This window comes from Solanum lycopersicum, chromosome 1 (assembly GCF_036512215.1).
Source record: "Solanum lycopersicum chromosome 1, SLM_r2.1".
NCBI lineage: Eukaryota > Viridiplantae > Streptophyta > Magnoliopsida > Solanales > Solanaceae > Solanum > Solanum lycopersicum.
In genome coordinates this window covers 92,400,195-92,420,063 of record NC_090800.1, presented here as the reverse complement: position 1 = coordinate 92,420,063, position 19,869 = coordinate 92,400,195, and the positions used below count along the sequence as shown (strand labels likewise).

The window sequence follows — 19,869 nt, the reverse complement described above, 5'->3', positions numbered from 1 at the left end:
AGTTCTTTATATTAAGATCTAAACTTAGAAACATGTTAAAATTTTAACATAATTTTTACTTAACAAATGACTTTAAATTAAAAAAGAGAATTCTTAGTCGTGAAGTTAAAAATTAGCTTGAGTTTAATAAAAATACTAATAATTAATGATCAATGTTTATAATAATTATATAAATATGATATGACTTTTACATAGGAATATACTGAAATATATATAAAAAAAAAATAAACTGAACTTATTCAATTTTGCGATTTAATTCTTGTTCTTTAGAAATTTGATTATTCGATTTAGTGTTCGGTGAAAAAGTCATGATTTTTTGATTCATTGGAAAATCTGAAACTTTACTAAATAAATTTTAAGTATATTTTTAATTTTAAATTACATTCAATTATACATAATTAAATATATTTGTTTCAGTTTATGTTTAGTTAATTACGAATTAAAGTTTTTTTTCTCAATCTATTTATTTCAGCTTTATGTTTAGTTAAGTATTTTGATTATTTTGTTCTTATTTTATATCTCATTTGCACCAAAAATTTGATTAAAAAATATCGTATAAAATTGGATCAAATTAAATTTACACGGCTCAGTGTTTGATGCATACCTTTCAATATTAAAATTTGAACTGAATTTTAATAAAATTGAATACTCAACTCCTACTTTTACATGTATACATGCGATAAATTATTACGTATTCTTAATATTAGAATATGACTTTCTGATCAATGAAACGAGTTTAAAATTTTAAAATCTCAAATTTTAACAAAAATAATAATACTATTTTTTTCCATACAGTGAAATTGCGATAAACATAATTACAAATACTGGTGTTGATATGAGGTAGCAAACGACCTAAAACTAAATGTTATTGTAGTCTCACAAATTGACATGGAACACCATAGTTATTTAAAAAAATATATTAAGAAATCATATATATTTTCACTTAAATATGTAATATAGCTATTGAAATAATAGAATTTAAAATACTGATATAAATTTTCACTCAAATTTTTATTAAATTTTCATAAATCGTTGATATAAGCAAAAAAATATTTTTTTTTACAAAGCAAATATAAAGCGAAAAAATATTTTTTTTTACAAAGCAAATATTATATAGCTCATCTTATTTCTCAAACTAAATATTTTAATGATAACAATTTAAAATATATTTTATATTATAAATACAATTACAAGGAGTGGTATTCATTTTTTTTCTTGTTCAACTTATAGGTAAGTAAAAGATTTTTTTTACACATAAAAGGATTATTTAGTTTTAAATAATATATATTTCTATTTAAGTTTTCTTTCTTTTTCTTTTTCCCACTCTATAAAGTTTAAGCTTGCTATTAAAGAAGGGTAAATCAGGGGGAAACGAATATTATTTCCTTCAAACAAAAATAAGTAAATAAATAAATAAATCGCCGAGAAGGCGGAAAGACGGTGGAAAGAACTCAGTGGTAAGTCTTGGAGAGCAAGTGATTCCGTTCTCAATCTAGTCGGAACCCTAGTTTTCTCCGTCAAGATTACCATGGAAATCGATTCTGCCGAGTATCAGTTAAGGTGTCAGCTTACAGGTCACGAAGACGATGTATGATTCTTTCTTTTCTTTTCTTGGCTTTACATGTGAATTTCAGCCACAGGAACTTATTGGTTGGCGCAATTGATTGGATTATTGAAAACATTCCGTGATTCAAGAAAATTGACTTAGAACACATTCTCATTCAAGAAAATTGTTCTTGCATACCAGGGGCATGATGCTAAGTGTAATCTTTGGAATGTGGAAATAATTTTGTCTAGTGCTAATTTCTGTTTAATAATTCTTGGCTTTACTTGTGAATTTCAGCCCCCAGGAACTTCTTGTTAGTAACAGTTTAGTTATTGGTTGCACAGTTGATTGGGTTCTTGAATGCTAATAATACTGATACAAATCTCCCGGGATGATTGACTTGGAATATACTCTTATTCAAGAAATTCTTTCTTGCATATAAGCAATTTGTTCTTGCATACAAGGGAGATGATGCTAAATGTGATCGTCGGAATGTATAAATATTTTGTCTTAGTTTCATGAATGATATGTGGTAATTTCTGTTTAATAATTCTCGGATTTACATGTGAATTTAAGCCCTAGGAACTTAGTAGTTCAGTTATTGGTTACACAATTGATTGAGTTCTTGAATGCTAATACTACTAATAACAAATCTTCCGTGATGATTGACTTAGAATATGCTATCATTCAAGAAATCTGTTCTTGCGTACAAGGGACATGATGCTGCTAAGTGTAATCTCTGGAATGTGGAAATAGTTTGTCTAGTTACATGAATGATATGTGGTAATTTCTGTTTAATAATTCTTGGCTTTACATGTGAATTTCACTTGAGGAACTTATTGTTCATAACAGTTCAGTTATTGGTTGCACTATTGATTGGATTCTTGAACTTTAGTACCTACTAATAACAAATATTTTGTGATGATTGATTTATAATATACACTTATTCAGGAAATTTGTTGATATATATGTGTATATATATTCTTGCATATAAAGGAACATGATGGAAAGCATTACGTGGAAATAATTTTTCTGGATCAGATTTTAAATTAATTTTAAGTTACCCTTGTTTCGAAATAAGCTTTTAAATTATTTTTATTTTTGTTTGTCAAAACTAGGTCCGGGGTATCTGTATCTGTGACAAGGTTGGTTTTGCAACCTCATCTAGAGACAGAACCATTCGGTTTTGGTCTCCAGATGAATCTAATCACCGCAGGTTTACTACGTCAAAGATACTGCTAGGGCATACAAGTTTTGTTGGCCCACTAGCTTGGGTTGCTCCAAGTGAGGAGTTACCTGAGGGAGGACTTGTATCTGGTGGCATGGACACTCTTATCTTGGTGTGGAATTTGTCTACTGGAGATAAAGTTCAGACACTGAAGGGTCATAAGTTGCAAGTTACAGGTATTGCTTTGGATGGCTCAGACGTTGTCTCAACATCTGTTGATTGGTATGTGAAATTTCTTACTTCTTACTGATGCTACTAATTATAGTACTCTCTCAGTGTATACTAGCTTTCTCATTTGAGTGACAATGGGCAGCAACAACAACAATAATAACATTCCCAGTGAAATCCCACAAAGTGGGGTCCGGGAGGGTAGATTGTACGTAAATGACAATGGGCATTAAGTCAATAGTTGAATTTTACGGCACGTAAACAGAAATAGATCTTAAAGGGGAGATAATGTGAACTCATCAGAGGCAAAACAAGCACTAGGTGATTTCTCTCCGTCGAGCAAGTCTTGGTGAATGGAGTTACTAGGTACTTGTGCAGGTGAATGGTAGTAAGTATCCGTGGAATTAGTCGAGGTGCACGTTGGTGGTCTAAGACACCATGATTACCGAAAAAGTGGAGATAGAGTGGTTTTAGACAGAAATCGAACTTTTGTTAGTATATGAGTGATTTAATGCTGCCAATATTACCTCATTTGGTTATTAAAAAAATTGACTGTTGAGTGTGGTCAAAGATTCTTTTTAGGAACTACTTAAAAATTAATTCTCTTTTACGAACCATGAGGCTTTGACAATTGCAAACTGTATCTCTTAACAGTGGATGACTAGCATGTGTAACTAGGATGTTTTTAGGTTAAGGAATCTAAGTACGGTTGGCATGTTTTTCTGTTCATGTTTGTTGGAGTGCCTCGTGTATTTCCTATCTTTGCAATGTACAGCCAAGGTCTTGTTCCAATAGCATCCTTCTTGCGATGTGTTAAGGTCGATGTCTAGTATTCCTCTGCTCAAATACTTCACTGGGTGCATGCCTTCATGGTGTTCTCCCTGTTAAATGTGGCTTGCTTACGTGTCATTTTTGCCTAAATTTCCAGCTGGTTAGTGTCAATTGCATGTTTTGAGAGGCATGCACATAATTTTATCCATGTGTCAATGGACTTTTTTGTTTGAAGCTTTCATGTTTGTTTGCATGTTCCTTTCCTCAGTACATTAAGACGATGGAGGAAGGGCCAAGAAGTTGAAGTTTTGGAAGCTCATAAAGCGGCAATCCAAGCAATTATCAGATTGCCCTCAGGCGAGCTTGTTACAGGTATCAAATGAAGTTTTTACATTTTTAAGCATTTATAATTTTTCTGTTCATCTCGACACCCTTTCGAATTGTGAAGATCTTAAAACTTCGTTGCATTATTAATTCATCCAAAATCAAAGTTATTTGCATTTCTATTGAAACTTCTCCTTTTTAGTATCATCAAGATAATATGTAGGTTGATACTATAAAAAACTATATTTTGTATCGAATAGCGTTGCCTGAATAATGTTGATTACATTGATACTAGGCTCAAGTGACACAACACTGAAAGTTTGGAATGGAGCAGCATGTGCACACACTTTTTCTGGGCATACAGGTTTGATGCATGCTTTATTTATATGAATGTAACTCTGGGATATTTTGTGACATTCATGTATTTGTTTGTCTTTGTCATCTCTTTTTAAACCACATGTGCTACATTCCCTCTCCATTTATTCAAGTTTTGTCTTTAAGTATGGATGTTAAGAAAGCATTTGTAAGGAAACAAATATAAATATGGGTGGTGTGAGGAACTTCATGATTAAAAAAGTTGTGATTTTCTGAAGTAGCATTTGATATTTAGGCTGTTCCCATGAGAGTTTAATCATTCTATCTCTATTAGGTCATTATCGTTCTATCTTATAATACATATCTTTCTATGTGTAGAAGTATGATTACTTGTTCCGACTGGTTTCTTTATTTGTGGTGTACTCCATGCAACTCCTTATGCTTGTTTGTTGGTCTTGTCCTTTTCAAAAGTTTAATGCTGTGCTTTCGATATGCGCTTATGGTATGTTGCATCTTGCAGACACTGTTCGAGGCCTTGCCGTGGTGCCTGGTCTAGGAGTTCTTTCTGCATCCCATGATGGGTAAGGTTTTGATTTATATTATCATCTCTTTTCTGTACAGTTGTTTTTGATCTTTAGTGTGTTATGCTTTAGTACAAAATACAAGAACTTCTTACGTGGGATCTCAATGGAATTATGTATGTCTTGTTACTTAAATAAATAGTACGACAAGAGATGAGAATCAAAGCAATAGTCTGTTTCTCATCTTGCCAAATAATAAACGAGTCTTATTTGATTTGGCATACTTTTGTTATAGAGTAAGTTGTGCGTCCTTTTCCTTTCCTTTTTGGTGTCGTCTTGGTTATGAAAAGACAGCAAAGATAATTGCACACATTAATATGTTGCCAATAGTGACATGTTAAATGTTTTTTTTTGGGAAGAACTGGGGAATTATATCATATTCACTCTTTTTGTGCATTACAATGATTGGGTGATATTCAGGCTATTGTATAGAATATAGCCACACCTATCATAAAGTTTCCATTATGCCTCGTTAATTATTTGAAATCTCAATAGCTTGTTCATTGTGAGGAGAGGGTGTGTCAGTAGATCCTCACTATGTTGCTCGGATACTGGTGTTGATAACTGGTACCAATGTAGATCTAGAGTTTGGATTCTTCATCACATAAATTTAGGATTAAAGGGTATGGATTGGAATACAGGTACAAGTGCTGGATACAACTATAAATGTATGTTACAACATATATAAGTGTACTTTTGACAATTAATTGCAGTTACTAAATTAAAGCTGCTATAAATTTTCTATGAGCACTTAATATTTTTTATAAGTTATCTCTCGTGTAATCACAAAGTATTCTAGTACTTAATGTGTAAATATTAATCAAAGTTCAAGCTGAATAACCAATCAACTTATACTTATTCACCATAGGTGTATGCTGGTTACAAATCCGGTGTTGATCACACACGCCACACGCAACCAAATCGTGTGGGATTGGCACTAGTGCAACAAGGTTTTTTAAGGAACTGAGTAACATAGATCCTTGCAGTGTAAATTGATATCAATACATAGTGTATATTGTAACTTTGTATTACATTAATCATTTGAATATACATATGAATGAGTAGGACTTTTATTGTATTTTCAATTAAGACTCTTAGGGCATAGTGCTTGGAGATATAACAAGTTAACGACAGGGTATAAACTTTATGGAGAGTTGTGATTCCAGAAAGTATGATAGGGGTCAGAAGAGTTCAATGGCAACAGTAACTGGTGAAGAGAGGTAGAGTTCGTTCCTAGAAGCACAGATGGACGGCAGCTTGAGCGTTGCCTTTTCCAACCATTTTTCAGCATCTCAAGTAAGTGGAACATGATAGTTCAATCAAGTGCACATGTTTGAAGATGACAAACCTTGTGAGATCTAAGATTTCAGGTGGAATTTACAAGATCTAGAGGTAAAAGAACTCCAGAAACTGTATGGAATTTATCTATAAGCAGAATCATTTAGTTAGAATAGAACAGCTGGGAATGAAAGAAAGAGGAAGCAGTTACTGTCGATGAAACCCTTCTATACATGCTATTAAATAGAAAAGATACAGGGCCCAACCCTATCAGGTTGGATTCCTAGGATGTCAAGGAGTGTACATTTTTCATATGTTTGACAACAAGGGGATCAACAACGGGAAACTTGAGAAAAGAAGATTAAAATTTGTGAGCTGGTATACCACATTTTCAAACTTTCAGGAGAAGGTGTGGGCCACTCTGTTAGTGAATTTGCGGTTGTGAGCAAGTTGTGGTGGTCAACACTAAAGGTTTTTTTAAGTCCGATGTTCAATCCTGGAAGTTGTAAAGACCTTCAAAAGGAGCATTACGATGGAGAACGTGGACATAGCTCCATTGACCGTTACGTTGGTGATTGATGGGGAGAGGATTGGAGACTGTTTGAAGGGGTAGAAAGTGAGTTTGTACAACTGAGATGAGAGATCACATCTGTTGTTTTTTGATAAACTACTATTGAACTCATGAGATCTCCGTTAGCACTTGACTAAGCATAGATGTCTCAGTGTGATTCATGAAGAATCAATTCTTTCTGTAGGTTCTCTACTTTTCTCATCTGTAGGTTTACTACTTCATAGTTCATACCACCAGTTTATTAGGTGCATGGTTAAATTCTGAAGTTATTCGGTTATCTTGCAGAGCCCTAGTTTAATCTTCCCGTAAGTTTTTTTGGACCTTCTCCTTTCTAACTAAGTGTTATTCTAATCCGTGCATATCTCATTTTGACAGTACCATAAGGCTGTGGGAACTTAGTGGTCAAGTTCTACTGGAGATGGTTGGTCACACTTCTATTGTCTATTCTGTAGATGCTCATGCCTCTGGGCTTATTGTCAGTGGCAGTGAGGATCGTTTTGCAAAGATCTGGAAAGGTAATACTGTAATTCACCATTGTAGTTGTGTACATTTTTCACAATGATCTTTCTGTATATGCAGCTGTTGCCATACCTATCTCAGCCTTTTGGCTAAGATCAAATACATGCAGTTCTATTTATTTGACCAGTAAAGTTTTGTTTCAGAAATGATGGCCGATAAAAACTATTTATTGTAAATTGTGAAGATCAGAATAGTGCATGCAACTGTTCTGGTAGTTGCTTATTCAAGTGAAGCTCTTTTGAGTTTAGCCTTTGACTTTACAGTGTTTGTTCTTTCTTCTTCTTTGCTCTTCTAAACTGGCATTGGTCTCCTCAATTAGGCACTAGATATTACATAATAACATTTATATCACTGATGGAATAATTGGAATCTCTCTTCTCATTCTGTTGTTCATATATCGGGGGGGGGGGGGGGGGGAGGGGATGTATCATGACCACCATACCCTTTATTGTGTAATTTCCTGTATAAAGAAAAACACTAATGTACTGGATGGTGAATGCTTGCTGGTAGTTACTGAGACCCCACATGGCCCTTTTTTTTAAAATTTTAATGTAGTTTCTTTGGCAAAGGACAGTTGCATTGAAGGAGTTTAGGAAAAACTCTCTTTCAAATACCCTAGTGCTAGTAGTCACTGCTGTATCCTTGCTGCAATTTGTAAATGTCCTCTATTTCGTTGATTTTTTACATTTTGATATTTCTTATCTGAATTCTCCCTCTAATGGTGGACGTGAAATCACTGTGTTGCAGATGGTGTCTGTGTCCAAAGCCTAGAGCATCCCGGCTGTGTTTGGGATGCCAAATTCTTAGACAATGGCGACATAGTGACCGCATGCTCTGATGGTGTGGTGCGCATTTGGACTGTCCATCAGGATAAGATTGCTGACCCGCTAGAACTAGAGTCATATGCTGCCCAACTCTCACAGTACACGCTGAGTAGGTTTGGCATCCAGACTCTTCTAATTTGTCTTTCTCGCCATATTTTTGGGATTCCGATTAATCTCGACTGTATCTCTTTCGGCTGGCATAAAGCTTTTGTGTGGTTAATAGTGTAAGATCAAATACTTTTGGCGTGCTGTGCTTGTTAATTATAGTCACTTTTCACTAGTTAACAATTTTCTATCTTCATGCTTTTATTTTCTCTGTTGCCCCTTTTTGGGTTCTAAAGGTGCTTGTTCTCTTAGGAAATTCTTAACTCCTGGTTTAGTTTGTGCCTGGAGTTTGTCAAAACTAATCGTCTTTCTTTCTGTTCATTTTCTCTTACGTGCAGCTGTTGAATTAAAAGATGCTCATAAATGCGTTGCTTTTTGGATACCAAATTATATATTGGTGCTCTAATTCAAGTTATATTTCACTTTATCTTAGGAAGAGAGTTGGAGGGTTGAAATTGGAAGAGCTTCCTGGGCTTGAGGCCTTACAAATCCCAGGTGTGAATATGATAATGCCTATTGCTGTTGTCCTAAGTATCAATGGTTTCAATCATCTCGTCATTTTTGATAAGATGTCTCATCAATTTACTGATGGACCAATTACAAAAAAGTGCCTGGAATTTGACTAGAAGTTGGATAAGTGACCCATCAAAAGTAGAAAAGAAAAAGAACAAGTAGTTGCTTATGTGATTATTTTTTCTTCTATTTCTATATCCAAAACTAAGAACCTGCTCTAAAGAACCTAAAGGTAATTGGAAAAGTCTAATATCTGACACTGCCTGAAACCTTTATTATTGAAAGTGAAAGCTATATTGTAGTTCTCTCCTCTGTAACACTTTTCTTTTGATGTGTTGATCAGGTAATAGTGATGGACAGACCAAAGTTGTCCGCGAAGGAGACAATGGAGTGGCGTATGCATGGAATATGATGGAACAGAAGTGGGATAAAGTAATAATAATGTTAATTATTGTATTTGCTTTCAATGATATATTCTCCATATATTTGGTCATTTTTGCGGGTGTGGCCTAGTAGTCAATGACGTGGGTTGAGAGTCATGAGGTCTCAAGTTCAAATCCCAACAGGGTCAAAATACATTAGGTGATTTCTTCCCATCTGTTCGAGCCTTGGTAGATATAGTTACTCGGTATGTGCTGTTGGTGGGAGGTTTGCAGAGGTACCCTGTGAAATTAGTCAAGGTGTCTGGGCACCATGGTTGTATAAAATCTTTTTGGTCATTGTCATTCTTAAGTCTTCTTGGCCTTTTTATTTTGTTGTGTTTCATTCTCGTTGGGGACGCCCAGGGAGTTGGGAAGGTGTGATCCTCTGCTATTGTATATTTGGTTGTTTCTTGTGCTTTACAACTAAAATTTTGGTCTGAATATGCATAGACATCCTTATAGCTAATTTGTATTAATTTATGTCACTGTCTGCATTTGTTGTGGATTTACGTTTTTTTTTTTTTGAACTTGTTAACTTTGTATTATATCACAAAACAGTACGACCGGGTCGTACTGTAACCTTATATACAAGTGTACTCCTGATTTCACTTCTCTACATCTAAATTGAGTCTAACACATCAATAATAGAGACAGTGTCATTAAGAGTATAAGTGATTACACCAAAAGACTATTATAACATGCAGTTTAGTTTAACTTTCTGAACATTGTTCTCTATGCTCTCAAAACATCTTGAATTCCTTTCTTTCCAAACAACCCACCAGACAGCCCCCGGGATAATTCTCCATCTAGCTCTGTCCTTAGCATGTACACCTGCTTCTTCCCAGAAAAGTAATGCCTCACCACCTTCCTAGGCATTGTCCAAGAGATGCTTTGAGTCTTAGGAATATTCTATACAGATGATGGGTGTAAATTGCAATGTAAAAATAGATGGTCAACAGTCTCAGATGTTTCACCACATAGGAAGCACCTAGAACACAAGATTTTCCCCCTCTTCATAACATTGTCCTGTGTAAGGACTACTTCCTTAGCCATTGACCAGAAAAAAAAGGAGACTTTGTAGGGATTTTGCTCTTCCATATTTGCTTCCAAGGCTAACTTGAGCACTGGTGATCTGTCTGATCCATCAACTTGTAGGATTTGTTGACTTTGAACACTCCCTTGTCATCTCCTGTCCACCAAAATTTATCCTCACCTGGCTGTAGTCCAGTGAAAGTGTTCACAATGTTTAAAAATTCAGCAACTCTCACTATTTTCCAATCAATAAGGTTTCTTCTAAAAATGAAATCCCATCCTTGTGGTGACCATAGATCTGCTATAGTGCTTTGTTGAAACATGATTAGGTTGTAGATGTCTGGAAAGAGATCTTCCATGTTGTCTCTCTCATGCCAAATGTCCTCTCAAAATCTGGTCTTATTCCCATCCATTACTGTGTAGTCAAAATTGCACTTGAGTAGTTTCTGTTGCTAGCCTGTCTACATACTTGATGCGTTCGTCATATGCAATTATATATGTTGTCGTTCTTATGCTTTTTGCTATCAATTTTAGATTGGTGAAGTGGTTGACGGGCCCAATGATGGCATGTCTCGTCCTCTTCATGATGGAATCCAATATGATCATGGTCAGCACTGCTTATTCCGCTCTACCCTCTTCACACTTGTCCTTTGTATCATCTTTTTACTTCTAATCACCATTTAACTTATTTTTTGGATACAGTGTTTGATGTTGATATTGGAGATGGTGAACCTATTCGCAAATTACCCTGCAATTGTTCAGGTAGTTTAATTTTCTGTTTTTGAGTTATTGAGGAGGGATGTTTCTGTAGTATCTGGAATTTGGGTCTTCCTCTCAGGTTTTTGTGGCATGACATGAACTTATAATACTTGGTCACATCTTCCTCAGTTTTTTTCTAGAGTTAGCATCTATGGTTATGTTTGTCTATGTTCTGCATCACTTGGAATGACCTTGGGGACTCTGGATAGGTTTGGAAAATGTTTTATCCAATTGGGGAATGTATTTGCGATTTTGCACTACTGCCCTCCGGCCTCTGATCGTTATACACATGCCATTTTCTTAATGATGAATCAAAATTTAAAATCTATATTTATGTGAGTTTTCCTATTTGAAATAATTTAGGCATGAAGCCATTAATGGCAGGATTTAGTTTTTTTGTCTTGGCTATTGAATTAAAAATTATCAGAATTTTTTTTAATTATATTAATTGCTGGAAGGAAAAAAAAAAGAATTCAAGAAGCCAAGGACTTCTTGGACCTTTTTGTTATTGTTTGTTTATTCGTTTGATTTTTAAAAAAATCCTTTTGGTGTTTATTATATCAAATTTAGTACAACTAACTTAAACAATTTTGTTTAAACTGTATTTTGTGGTTGGGGTTTTTAAGTAGGTCTTGGGGTGGGCAAATTACCCCATGAAAATATGACCTGCCCAAAGCAGATTGGGATATTCTGTCGGGTCAATTTTCCACAATCCAAGTTGACCTATCTAAAAGTTGGATTGATTTGGGTTAAATATGCTATCCATATTGACCAACAAAGAAACTTGTCAGTATAGGTTTTTTAATTTTATTGTTTGATAGGTTAAATATAGCAATAATATTGAACAAAAGGTTTTGTTAGTTTCTTTTTGTAGTTCATTAAATTATCAGAAAATAAGTTAAAATTTGGTCACAATTGGGTAAGTTTCTTTATGGCCTGTTGTTTACCCAGTTTGACTTGCCTCATTGCAGCCAAAGTGACCTTTTCGTTGATTTAGCATATTTTCACCTGCCCAAATTCAGGTGTACTTGTCCATTTAACACTCGAAAGTAGGTTGTATCATTAAGTAAATAAATCAGAACTGTACTCTCTCTAGCAATTTACCTTATAGATGAGATGATCCCACACTTAAATATGATATCAGAGTACGCAAAGGACCTCACCGGCTCCCATTATAAAAAAGTATCTTCACGTGCTCGGCCCATGAAAAAGAGTCAGGCTCGCACTTAAGGGGTCGTTTGAAGATGCCATTAAGTAAATAAATTATAAGTTTATGTGTTTCTTCTCTCAAAATGAAGTGTGTTTTATCCTTTCTTCATTCTTATGAGCTTTTTTTCTGTTTTACTTTTTGGGGTAATTGCACTTGTTCCTGCATGACTTCTGCATGGATTTTTGTGTTTTGAGGATTATGCCTTCTTTTTCTGTCATCAATCTCTATCTAATTTCTTAGATATTGAAAAAGGAGGGAGGGGGGATAAGTTCTCTGTTTCTTAGACAACTCTTCGTGACCTGACTCCAAAACTTCTTTGAGTAATTGACAGATAATCCATATGACGTTGCTGACAAGTGGCTACTCAAAGAGAATCTGCCTCTTTCTTACCGTGAACAAATTGTGGAGTTCATTCTTCAAAATACTGGTCAGAAACAGTTCACTCCGGATCCATCATTCCGTGACCCCTACACTGGCAGTAAGAAATATTTATTTGGTTATGGAATAATACTTCGATTTTGCTGCTGCCTCCGCTTTGTCCCTCTGTTTTCGTTGTTCTTAAACATGTCTCATATTTGATCCTATCTCTTACTTGCAGGTAGCGCATATACACCTGGTCAACCTTCAAAGCCAGTTGGTAAGTTTGAAGTACTTTAAAAATTAGTTGTTTCCCGATTTGCCTTTTTTGGAGTATTTTTAAAATCAACTTATTTTTGTCATTATTTCTTGCAGCAGCGAAACCTACTTTTAAGCATGTCCCCAAGGTAATCTTTCTACACAGGAACCAAACAAGTTGACCTGACTCATTCTACAGCCAGTCAAATGGTCTCCTTGTACTGAATGTTCATGTACATCTAGTTATAGAACTGTAGGCACAAGTGCAGGCGCAGCAAAGCATATTAAAGATGATCAATGTAGAATTAGTATGTCGTGTGATACAGTTAGTATATGTGGTTTTAGTGCTGCACATATAAGTTGCTTAATCTTTCTGAAAGGAATGATCAATATTTCAAGAGGTTTTTCAGATATGACAATTAGAAAGGTGCCAATTTGTTTTTGGCACTTCAAATCAGTGAGCTCTTGTGGCTTTTATGCAGTCAAAGCTTTACGTTATTGTAGATCTTTATGATAGGAAATAGCTAATAGATTTCTTTTACTCTGTGGTATTCAGTGATCACATAAGCACAATTCAGTTTGTCTTTCGGTCAGGATTATAGGCTGTTCTAGTATAATGATAAAAGGTAATTATGGATTTTGATGGTGTAAACTTATTATACACTACAAAAAAGCTTATTGTACACTATCAGTCTCATATATTGATGAATTCAATGATACAAACATATGGAATGGGTTTTCCCCTGTTGTGGTTCTCTAAAGTTTAGTGTGGAGAAATGAATAGTGTCGAAACAATATGAAGCAACCGTCATATGTTTGGCTATTTAAAATATTACATTCTAGAAAAGAAATCAACCACTCCATTTTGTCAAATTATTGTGCATGCAGAGCTTTGAAAAATTGATCGGTCTTGTATGAAGTATTGAACTGATGAAAGAGCACTTTCCTACTATAAAACACAGGATATTTTGGTTTTGTTTTACTCTGATACCAGGATTTTTTTTTTTTCATTTCTTTTTCAGAAAGGAATGCTCGTCTTTGATGCAGCACAATTTGATGGTATCCTCAAGAAAGTTTCAGAGTTCAATAATACTTTATTATCTGCCCCAGTAAGTTGTGTTTGTAATCTGTATAAGCTATTTCTTGTCCTGCCATTCACAAGATGTTATAATTTTATACCCTGTTAGGAAACTACTATTGCACCGTGATGATATTTTAATTAACGTTATAAAAACAATTAAAAACTGACATTTTGAGATACTGCTCAATATTTAAACTAACATTATAAAACAATAAAAAACTGATATTTTGATATGGCTGCTTATCTTTTTGCTTTTTATTGATTGAGTTTTCAATTTGCTTAACCAGTGTTTGAAGTCCTTTTTTTGCTATAAAGTTCAAAATATGAGATTTGAGAAGGGTCAATTTTTTTTTTCATTACTCACGTTTGTTCAATAAATCATCCTGAAGGAGCAAAAACATATGGTATTGACTGAGGCTGATATGTCCAGACTGGCTTCTATCATTCATGTTTTGAAGGACACATCACACTACCATAGTAGTAAATTCTCAGACGATGATGTTGTAATGGTGCTGAAGTTGCTAAAATCTTGGCCGTTGACGATGTTATTTCCAGGTGACTGTTCCTTCTGATATATAGTATTTAAATTGTTTGCAATATCTGAAGTGTAGGCATTGAATAATGAACCCACAAAAGCCAAAAGTTTGTTCGAAAAATAGCTGCACGGACATCCTGTTTTGTTTAAATTATGGAAATGATGTTCATCAGTTAAACACTACTATTCATTATGAATATTATTGAACTAGGAAAATCAAATTAAAGCAGGTATAAGATTCCAACAGAACAGGCCTTGAAATTGATAATCAATTCCTTCTAACCCATAGCATTCTTTTTGGCATGATTCATCCATAAGGAGTTGTAGGTGCCAAAACTAAGCAATTTCAGGTGGTTGTCAGAGACATAAGCAAAAGTTGTACTCTTATATTTCAGCCTCTTTTTCTCTTTTTTTCTTGTATGCTCCATCATCCTTTTAAACAGGAGATGATCAGATTTCATCTCTACCAGAGTAAGAAGATTAGTTTAGTTCATAAGCAAAAGCCTTGGGTTTGGACAACTTGTATTTTATTTTCTTATGTGTTCAAAGTGTTCCTTGTTTACTAAAATTTGTGTTTATGAGTTAGTGTTGATGGGAGAACAAATCAAGAATACGTGGGTAGTAAAACTACAATTTACTTAGATTTATTGAATACATAATGGATTATTCGAACTGTTTCATGTAAATTCTTCCATTTTTGATCATAGAAATGGAAGTTGTTGAGAAGAAGCAACTCAAAGGAGATTGTGGAAGTTTTTTTTTTTCAGTTGCTATATGTAGGATTTTAAAGTTGTTTACTTGTTCCTGTGAAGTGGTTGATGCTATGCTGGATTACTAGTCCTTCGCTAAGAAGGAATCAAACATGGTTGCGATTGTGCAAATCCTAACTTGATTATTATTAATTAAGGTTGTATTCTAATCTTATTGTTCTGATATTTGTTCATTTTCGTTGGCAGTAATCGATATTTTGAGGATGATGATACTGCATGCTGATGGTGCTGCTGTACTTTCCAAGCATGTCAACAAGGCGAATGGTACTGAATTTGCTCTTTATGACTTACCATGCTTGTTGTTACTCTGTATCTGTGAGTGAGTTATAAATGGTGAATGCTGTCTTCTGCCCCTTGCCTAAGATGCAAAGTGGGAGGGGGTGAATCTTGAGTTTCCCTTGTCAGTTTAGCCAAGTTAAAATGCTGGATTACCAATTTTAGTACAATGTGGATTTCGTAGTGATTTGTTTTCTAATGATACGTAGATGTGCTCATGGAGTTGATCAAGAAGGTCACAACCAGTCCTCCACTACCTGCAAATCTTCTGACAAGTGTTCGTGCTTTGACCAACTTCTTTAAGAATGCATCCTACCATGACTGGCTGTTAAAGCATCGTGGGGAGGTTAGTGATGTTTCCATGTTGAATGCTACGGCGACCATACTTGATAGGAATTATCTCGTCGAAAGTTAAATTTGTTAAGAGTTTTTTATTTTTGAGGGTATTTTGATAAAGAAATATGGTATTTAATTATATTTGAGAATATTTCCATTGTGTTTCTTTTTATTTCTGTGATGGTAAATGCTTGGGTTATTGGATTGAGGACACTGGCATAGATGTTGTTTGATTATTTCCCACCAATCTAAAATAAAAAAAATCTTTGTTGCCTCCTGTCAGATGTAGATCCTCCGGGATTTCTGGTGCCAGGTTGAATAGATCTCTTCTGTTCAGCTTGAAAACTTGATTGTTAGCTTCCTTATTTTGTTTCTCTGAATATGTGCATAAGATTCCGTTACCCTTTTTTGCTTTATCCATTATTTTGGAGCTTTTATTTGACTTGAACTGGTCATAACAGTGATTTGTGTGTGTTTTCTTTTGCTGTCTTTGTAGGTTCTGGATGCATATTCCACTTGTTACTTATCTTCCAATAAAAATGTTCAGTTGGCTTATTCAACACTGATACTCAAGTAAGTAGCTCAATAAATATTCTCCAAGTTTTACCATCCATGACAAATATTCTGTATCCTTGAGGATATTCATGTCTGCTGTTGCTTCATTCGTATTTATTGTGTTAGATTAGTTTTACACTTAAAAAATCCAAGTCTCTCCCTTTAATGTGAACCTCTCTCTCTCTCTCTCTCTTTTATAGTGACTTAAACTAATTCATTAAAAGAAGGGCAAAAGCGTGCCTGTATACAAGAAGTATACCAATCTTTGATTCAACTAGGAACCTCTTGGGTGCATCAAAAGGAAATAATGGAAAATAGTATTTCTCAAGTGAACAAAATCTTTCTCAACTCTATCAGAAGCTATTACATACTGCTCTCTCCATATGGTCCACATTAGTATGGAGCAACATTTCATGCCCTCATCTACTCTTTCTTCTTCTAAAGGTCCAGCTAAACATTGGTTCTTGTACAGTGCCTTTCATCACTCACTCAATTCCAAACCATTTCAGAATTTCCCCCACGTACAAGACGCTACCCAGAAATATAGAATCTAGTTCTTTCGACTTTGTTGTGCATTTATCTCATCTCTGTTTCTGTTTGTTGTCTACATTTATATATTAAGATCAGTGTCTTCTTTTTTCTGTTTGACCCCATGTAAGTGTAGTCAGAATTAATTAGGTAAAAATTTCTCAGAGAAAAAGGAGCTTATTCTGTATTTTTTTTCTTAATATGTAAATTCATCCTTTTTTTTTGGGTAATAACTGTGAAATATTGTCATAGACAAAAAACAAACGAATACATCTGAAGAATATCCCATTCCTTGACTTCTTTCCAGGAAAGCTATCACACATGTGAGGCCTCAAAAAACAAAACCAGTTACATATTTTATGAATGAAAAACTACATTTCTTAGTTGTTTTTGATGTTCTGAACATGTCAATCCTTTCTCTAAGTTCTAGTTGTATTTGCTGTATGATAGTATATCTCTGTTCTCAGTATGGTCCCATTTTGTCTTTCCAATTTCTAGCTATAAAGCTTCCAGTTCAGCTGCCTACTATATCTTTCTTCATTTTCCTTGAATGCTTGCTCTTTAGTTTGAGTTGAGATGTTGCAACATCATGCTGTTGTAGAGCCAACCCAAACCATCTAGTGAAGTCGTCCCTTAATGCAGTAGTCCAATCACTTTCAAGAAAACAGGTGATGAACAGATTCCACGGTATCAGTCTTATAAATAGCAGCTATCAGTTTCTCAATGGGTTCCTATCGTCAGCGGTCAATCTTTAGTTAGAAGTCTCTTCTCTGCACTTCCAGCCAGAGAATGAATCTCTGTGTAGGAAATGTCACTGCACCCCATATACACTTCGCCAGATTCCAAACATTCCTACTTTCAAGCAAAGATAAGTAACTCAGTACCGAGTACTTGCCGTTAGCGGCCAAGGAGTACTCTTATCATGTACCAGTTCACGATGTCACCTTTAAGTTTGTGCAAGGTCTTCCTGTACCAACTGCAATCCACCAAAAGGGTCTGCATCCAAAATCTCCATTATGTTCCATATATAATCCATGCACCGATTTCACCCAAAGCATATCTTTCTTCTCATTTAACAGCCGCACAAGTTTACCCACAGAAGTAATGTTCCGTAGCTTACAATTCCTGATGTTGACCCCCCACCCCCACCCCCTCACCCCCCCCCCCCACACACAAAAAAAAAAAAAATCCCCATAGGTACTCCCTGCATTTCCGATCTACTGCCTTTAACACACTTCAGGGTAAGATGAATACTGAGCCCCAGAAGTTGTATAGTGATAAAAGGACTGAGTTGATAACATGTAGCCTTCTAACATATGATAAATGCCTAGCAGAGTCTGAACATATCTGTAGCAGTGATCTACTCCAGTAGTTGGTAGTTGGTGAAACTCCAGTTTACTCCATTTCTTTGGAGAAAATGGTAAGCCCAGGTATCTTATTGGGGAAGATCCCAAGGAAAACCAGTCACAAATCCAAAAGGCTATTATTTGTATCACATCCTCAACACCAGCTCTAAAAATATTTGATTTCTCCAGATTTGCCGCTAGATCAGTAGTCATAGTGTAATGCTGGATGGCCTCCTTATAAATTCATCCTTTTATTAGGTAGTGGATGCACGGAAAATTTTGTATTGCATTTAGGCTTCTGGGGGTTGAACTGATTGTAATCTAAAGCCTTCTCTTTTTAGCTATTTTCACTTTGTGTGCTACTAACTAATGTTTTGAAATGGGTCATATGATGTTTCAGACGTTATATGCATTGGAGCAGAAGTAATTCTGCAGATGATTTTTTTTTTTTATATATATATATATATATATATATATATATTTCTGCACTGCCTTTATTCTCATATTATCCAGCTTCCACAAGTTCTTTTGAGTTCTTGTTCTAACCCAGTAATTTATTGAATTTGCAGCTATGCTGTTCTCTTGGTTGAAAAGAAGGATGAAGAGGGACAGTCTCAAGTACTTTCAGCTGCACTTGAGGTTTTTACCGTTTAGTCATTGCTTCTGCCTTCCCCTTCCCCTTCCGAATTCTGTCTCCCCCCTCCCGTGCATTTTACCGTCTACTTTTGAGAAACAAAATATTAATGCACTTTTGGTGGGGATATCTTATCTACCTGAAGATTGCTGAAGAGGAAAGTGTTGAAGCTGATGCAAAATTTCGGGCTTTAGTTGCCATAGGATCACTGGTACGTTCGGTACTTCCATAGCTCTTTTTTTTTTAATTCTAAGTAGGAAATATGCCTCAAAACCTAGAATCTGTTTATTTAGCCGTCATTTAATTCATAATATCTCTCATTTACAGATGCTTGAAGGTGTTGTTAAAAGAATTGCAATGGACTTTGACGTTGCAAATATTGCAAAAGCGGCAAAGGCATCTAAAGACGCAAAGATCGCTGAAGTTGGAGCGGACATTGAGCTCATCACAAAGCAAAGTTGAGCTGGTTACATAGCATGGGTCGCAATTTAGGACATTTTTTTTCCAGAGTGAAGATGCACGATGTGGATAGTTCCTTCGGCCGCTAGTATGTTTGTTGCTGTAGGAGGGTTACCTTTTGTCTACCTTCGAGTTTATACACGAAACTAAACAATGTCACGACTTCTCTCTGGAGACCAGATCTTTTCAGTTTTGTGGTCGACAACAATGGTGATACAAGTATATCAAAGGGGAAGGAAAAAAAGGATGAATGTGATGAGAAAGGGAGTTAAAACTTATAAAAGCACTTAAGATTGGCAATGAATTCTAAAGCAGTGTGTCAAAAATTAAAGAAATACAGAAACCACTTAAGTGACAAGGATGGTATATCCTCTCTATTCCCAAATATAAAAAATCTAAAACTTGCTATATTACGTCATGTTTCAGTGCTTTAGAAAGTCGAATTTAATTTGTACCAAAATGGGATATATGGTTGCCTAAAATTTCATGACTTCATAAAGGATTCTAAAATCAGGCAGGAGTTCTCGTAAAAGGCCTTTACCTAATCTATGAAATATGTGTAGTTTTG

General features: G+C 35.1%; 1 protein-coding gene across 2 annotated transcripts; it reads left to right on the top strand.

Moving 5' to 3' along the window:
- Positions 1–1,304: 1,304 nt before the first annotated feature.
- LOC101264260 (uncharacterized) lies at positions 1,305–19,714 on the top strand. 2 transcript variants are annotated; one of them, XM_004230814.5, is made up of 22 exons: positions 1,305–1,588; positions 2,665–2,996; positions 3,982–4,085; positions 4,333–4,401; positions 4,873–4,933; positions 7,158–7,297; positions 8,049–8,238; positions 8,664–8,725; positions 9,087–9,175; positions 10,732–10,804; positions 10,900–10,959; positions 12,498–12,644; positions 12,765–12,803; positions 12,899–12,930; positions 13,804–13,890; positions 14,252–14,417; positions 15,354–15,431; positions 15,653–15,789; positions 16,276–16,352; positions 18,778–18,847; positions 18,988–19,053; positions 19,170–19,714. In XM_004230814.5, the coding sequence occupies exons 1-22, from the start codon at positions 1,529–1,531 to the stop codon at positions 19,302–19,304; spliced, it is 2,274 nt and encodes a 757-aa protein (XP_004230862.2). In that variant the 5' UTR covers positions 1,305–1,528; the 3' UTR covers positions 19,305–19,714. The 2 variants fall into 2 exon arrangements, with proteins under 2 accessions (XP_004230862.2, XP_010315293.2); XM_010316991.4 differs by having other exon boundaries at positions 1,355–1,588; positions 12,902–12,930.
- Positions 19,715–19,869: the final 155 nt, after the last annotated feature.

Excerpts from the sequence above, each read along its gene's own strand:
- LOC101264260 (XM_004230814.5), top strand. The coding sequence starts at position 1,529 with ATGGAAATCGATTCTGCCGAGTATCAGTTAAGGTGTCAGCTTACAGGT. Across the intron at positions 2,997-3,981 it reads GTCTCAACATCTGTTGATTG|TACATTAAGACGATGGAGGA; the intron begins GTATGTGAAATT and ends TCCTTTCCTCAG. Across the intron at positions 16,353-18,777 it reads TATTCAACACTGATACTCAA|CTATGCTGTTCTCTTGGTTG; the intron begins GTAAGTAGCTCA and ends TTGAATTTGCAG.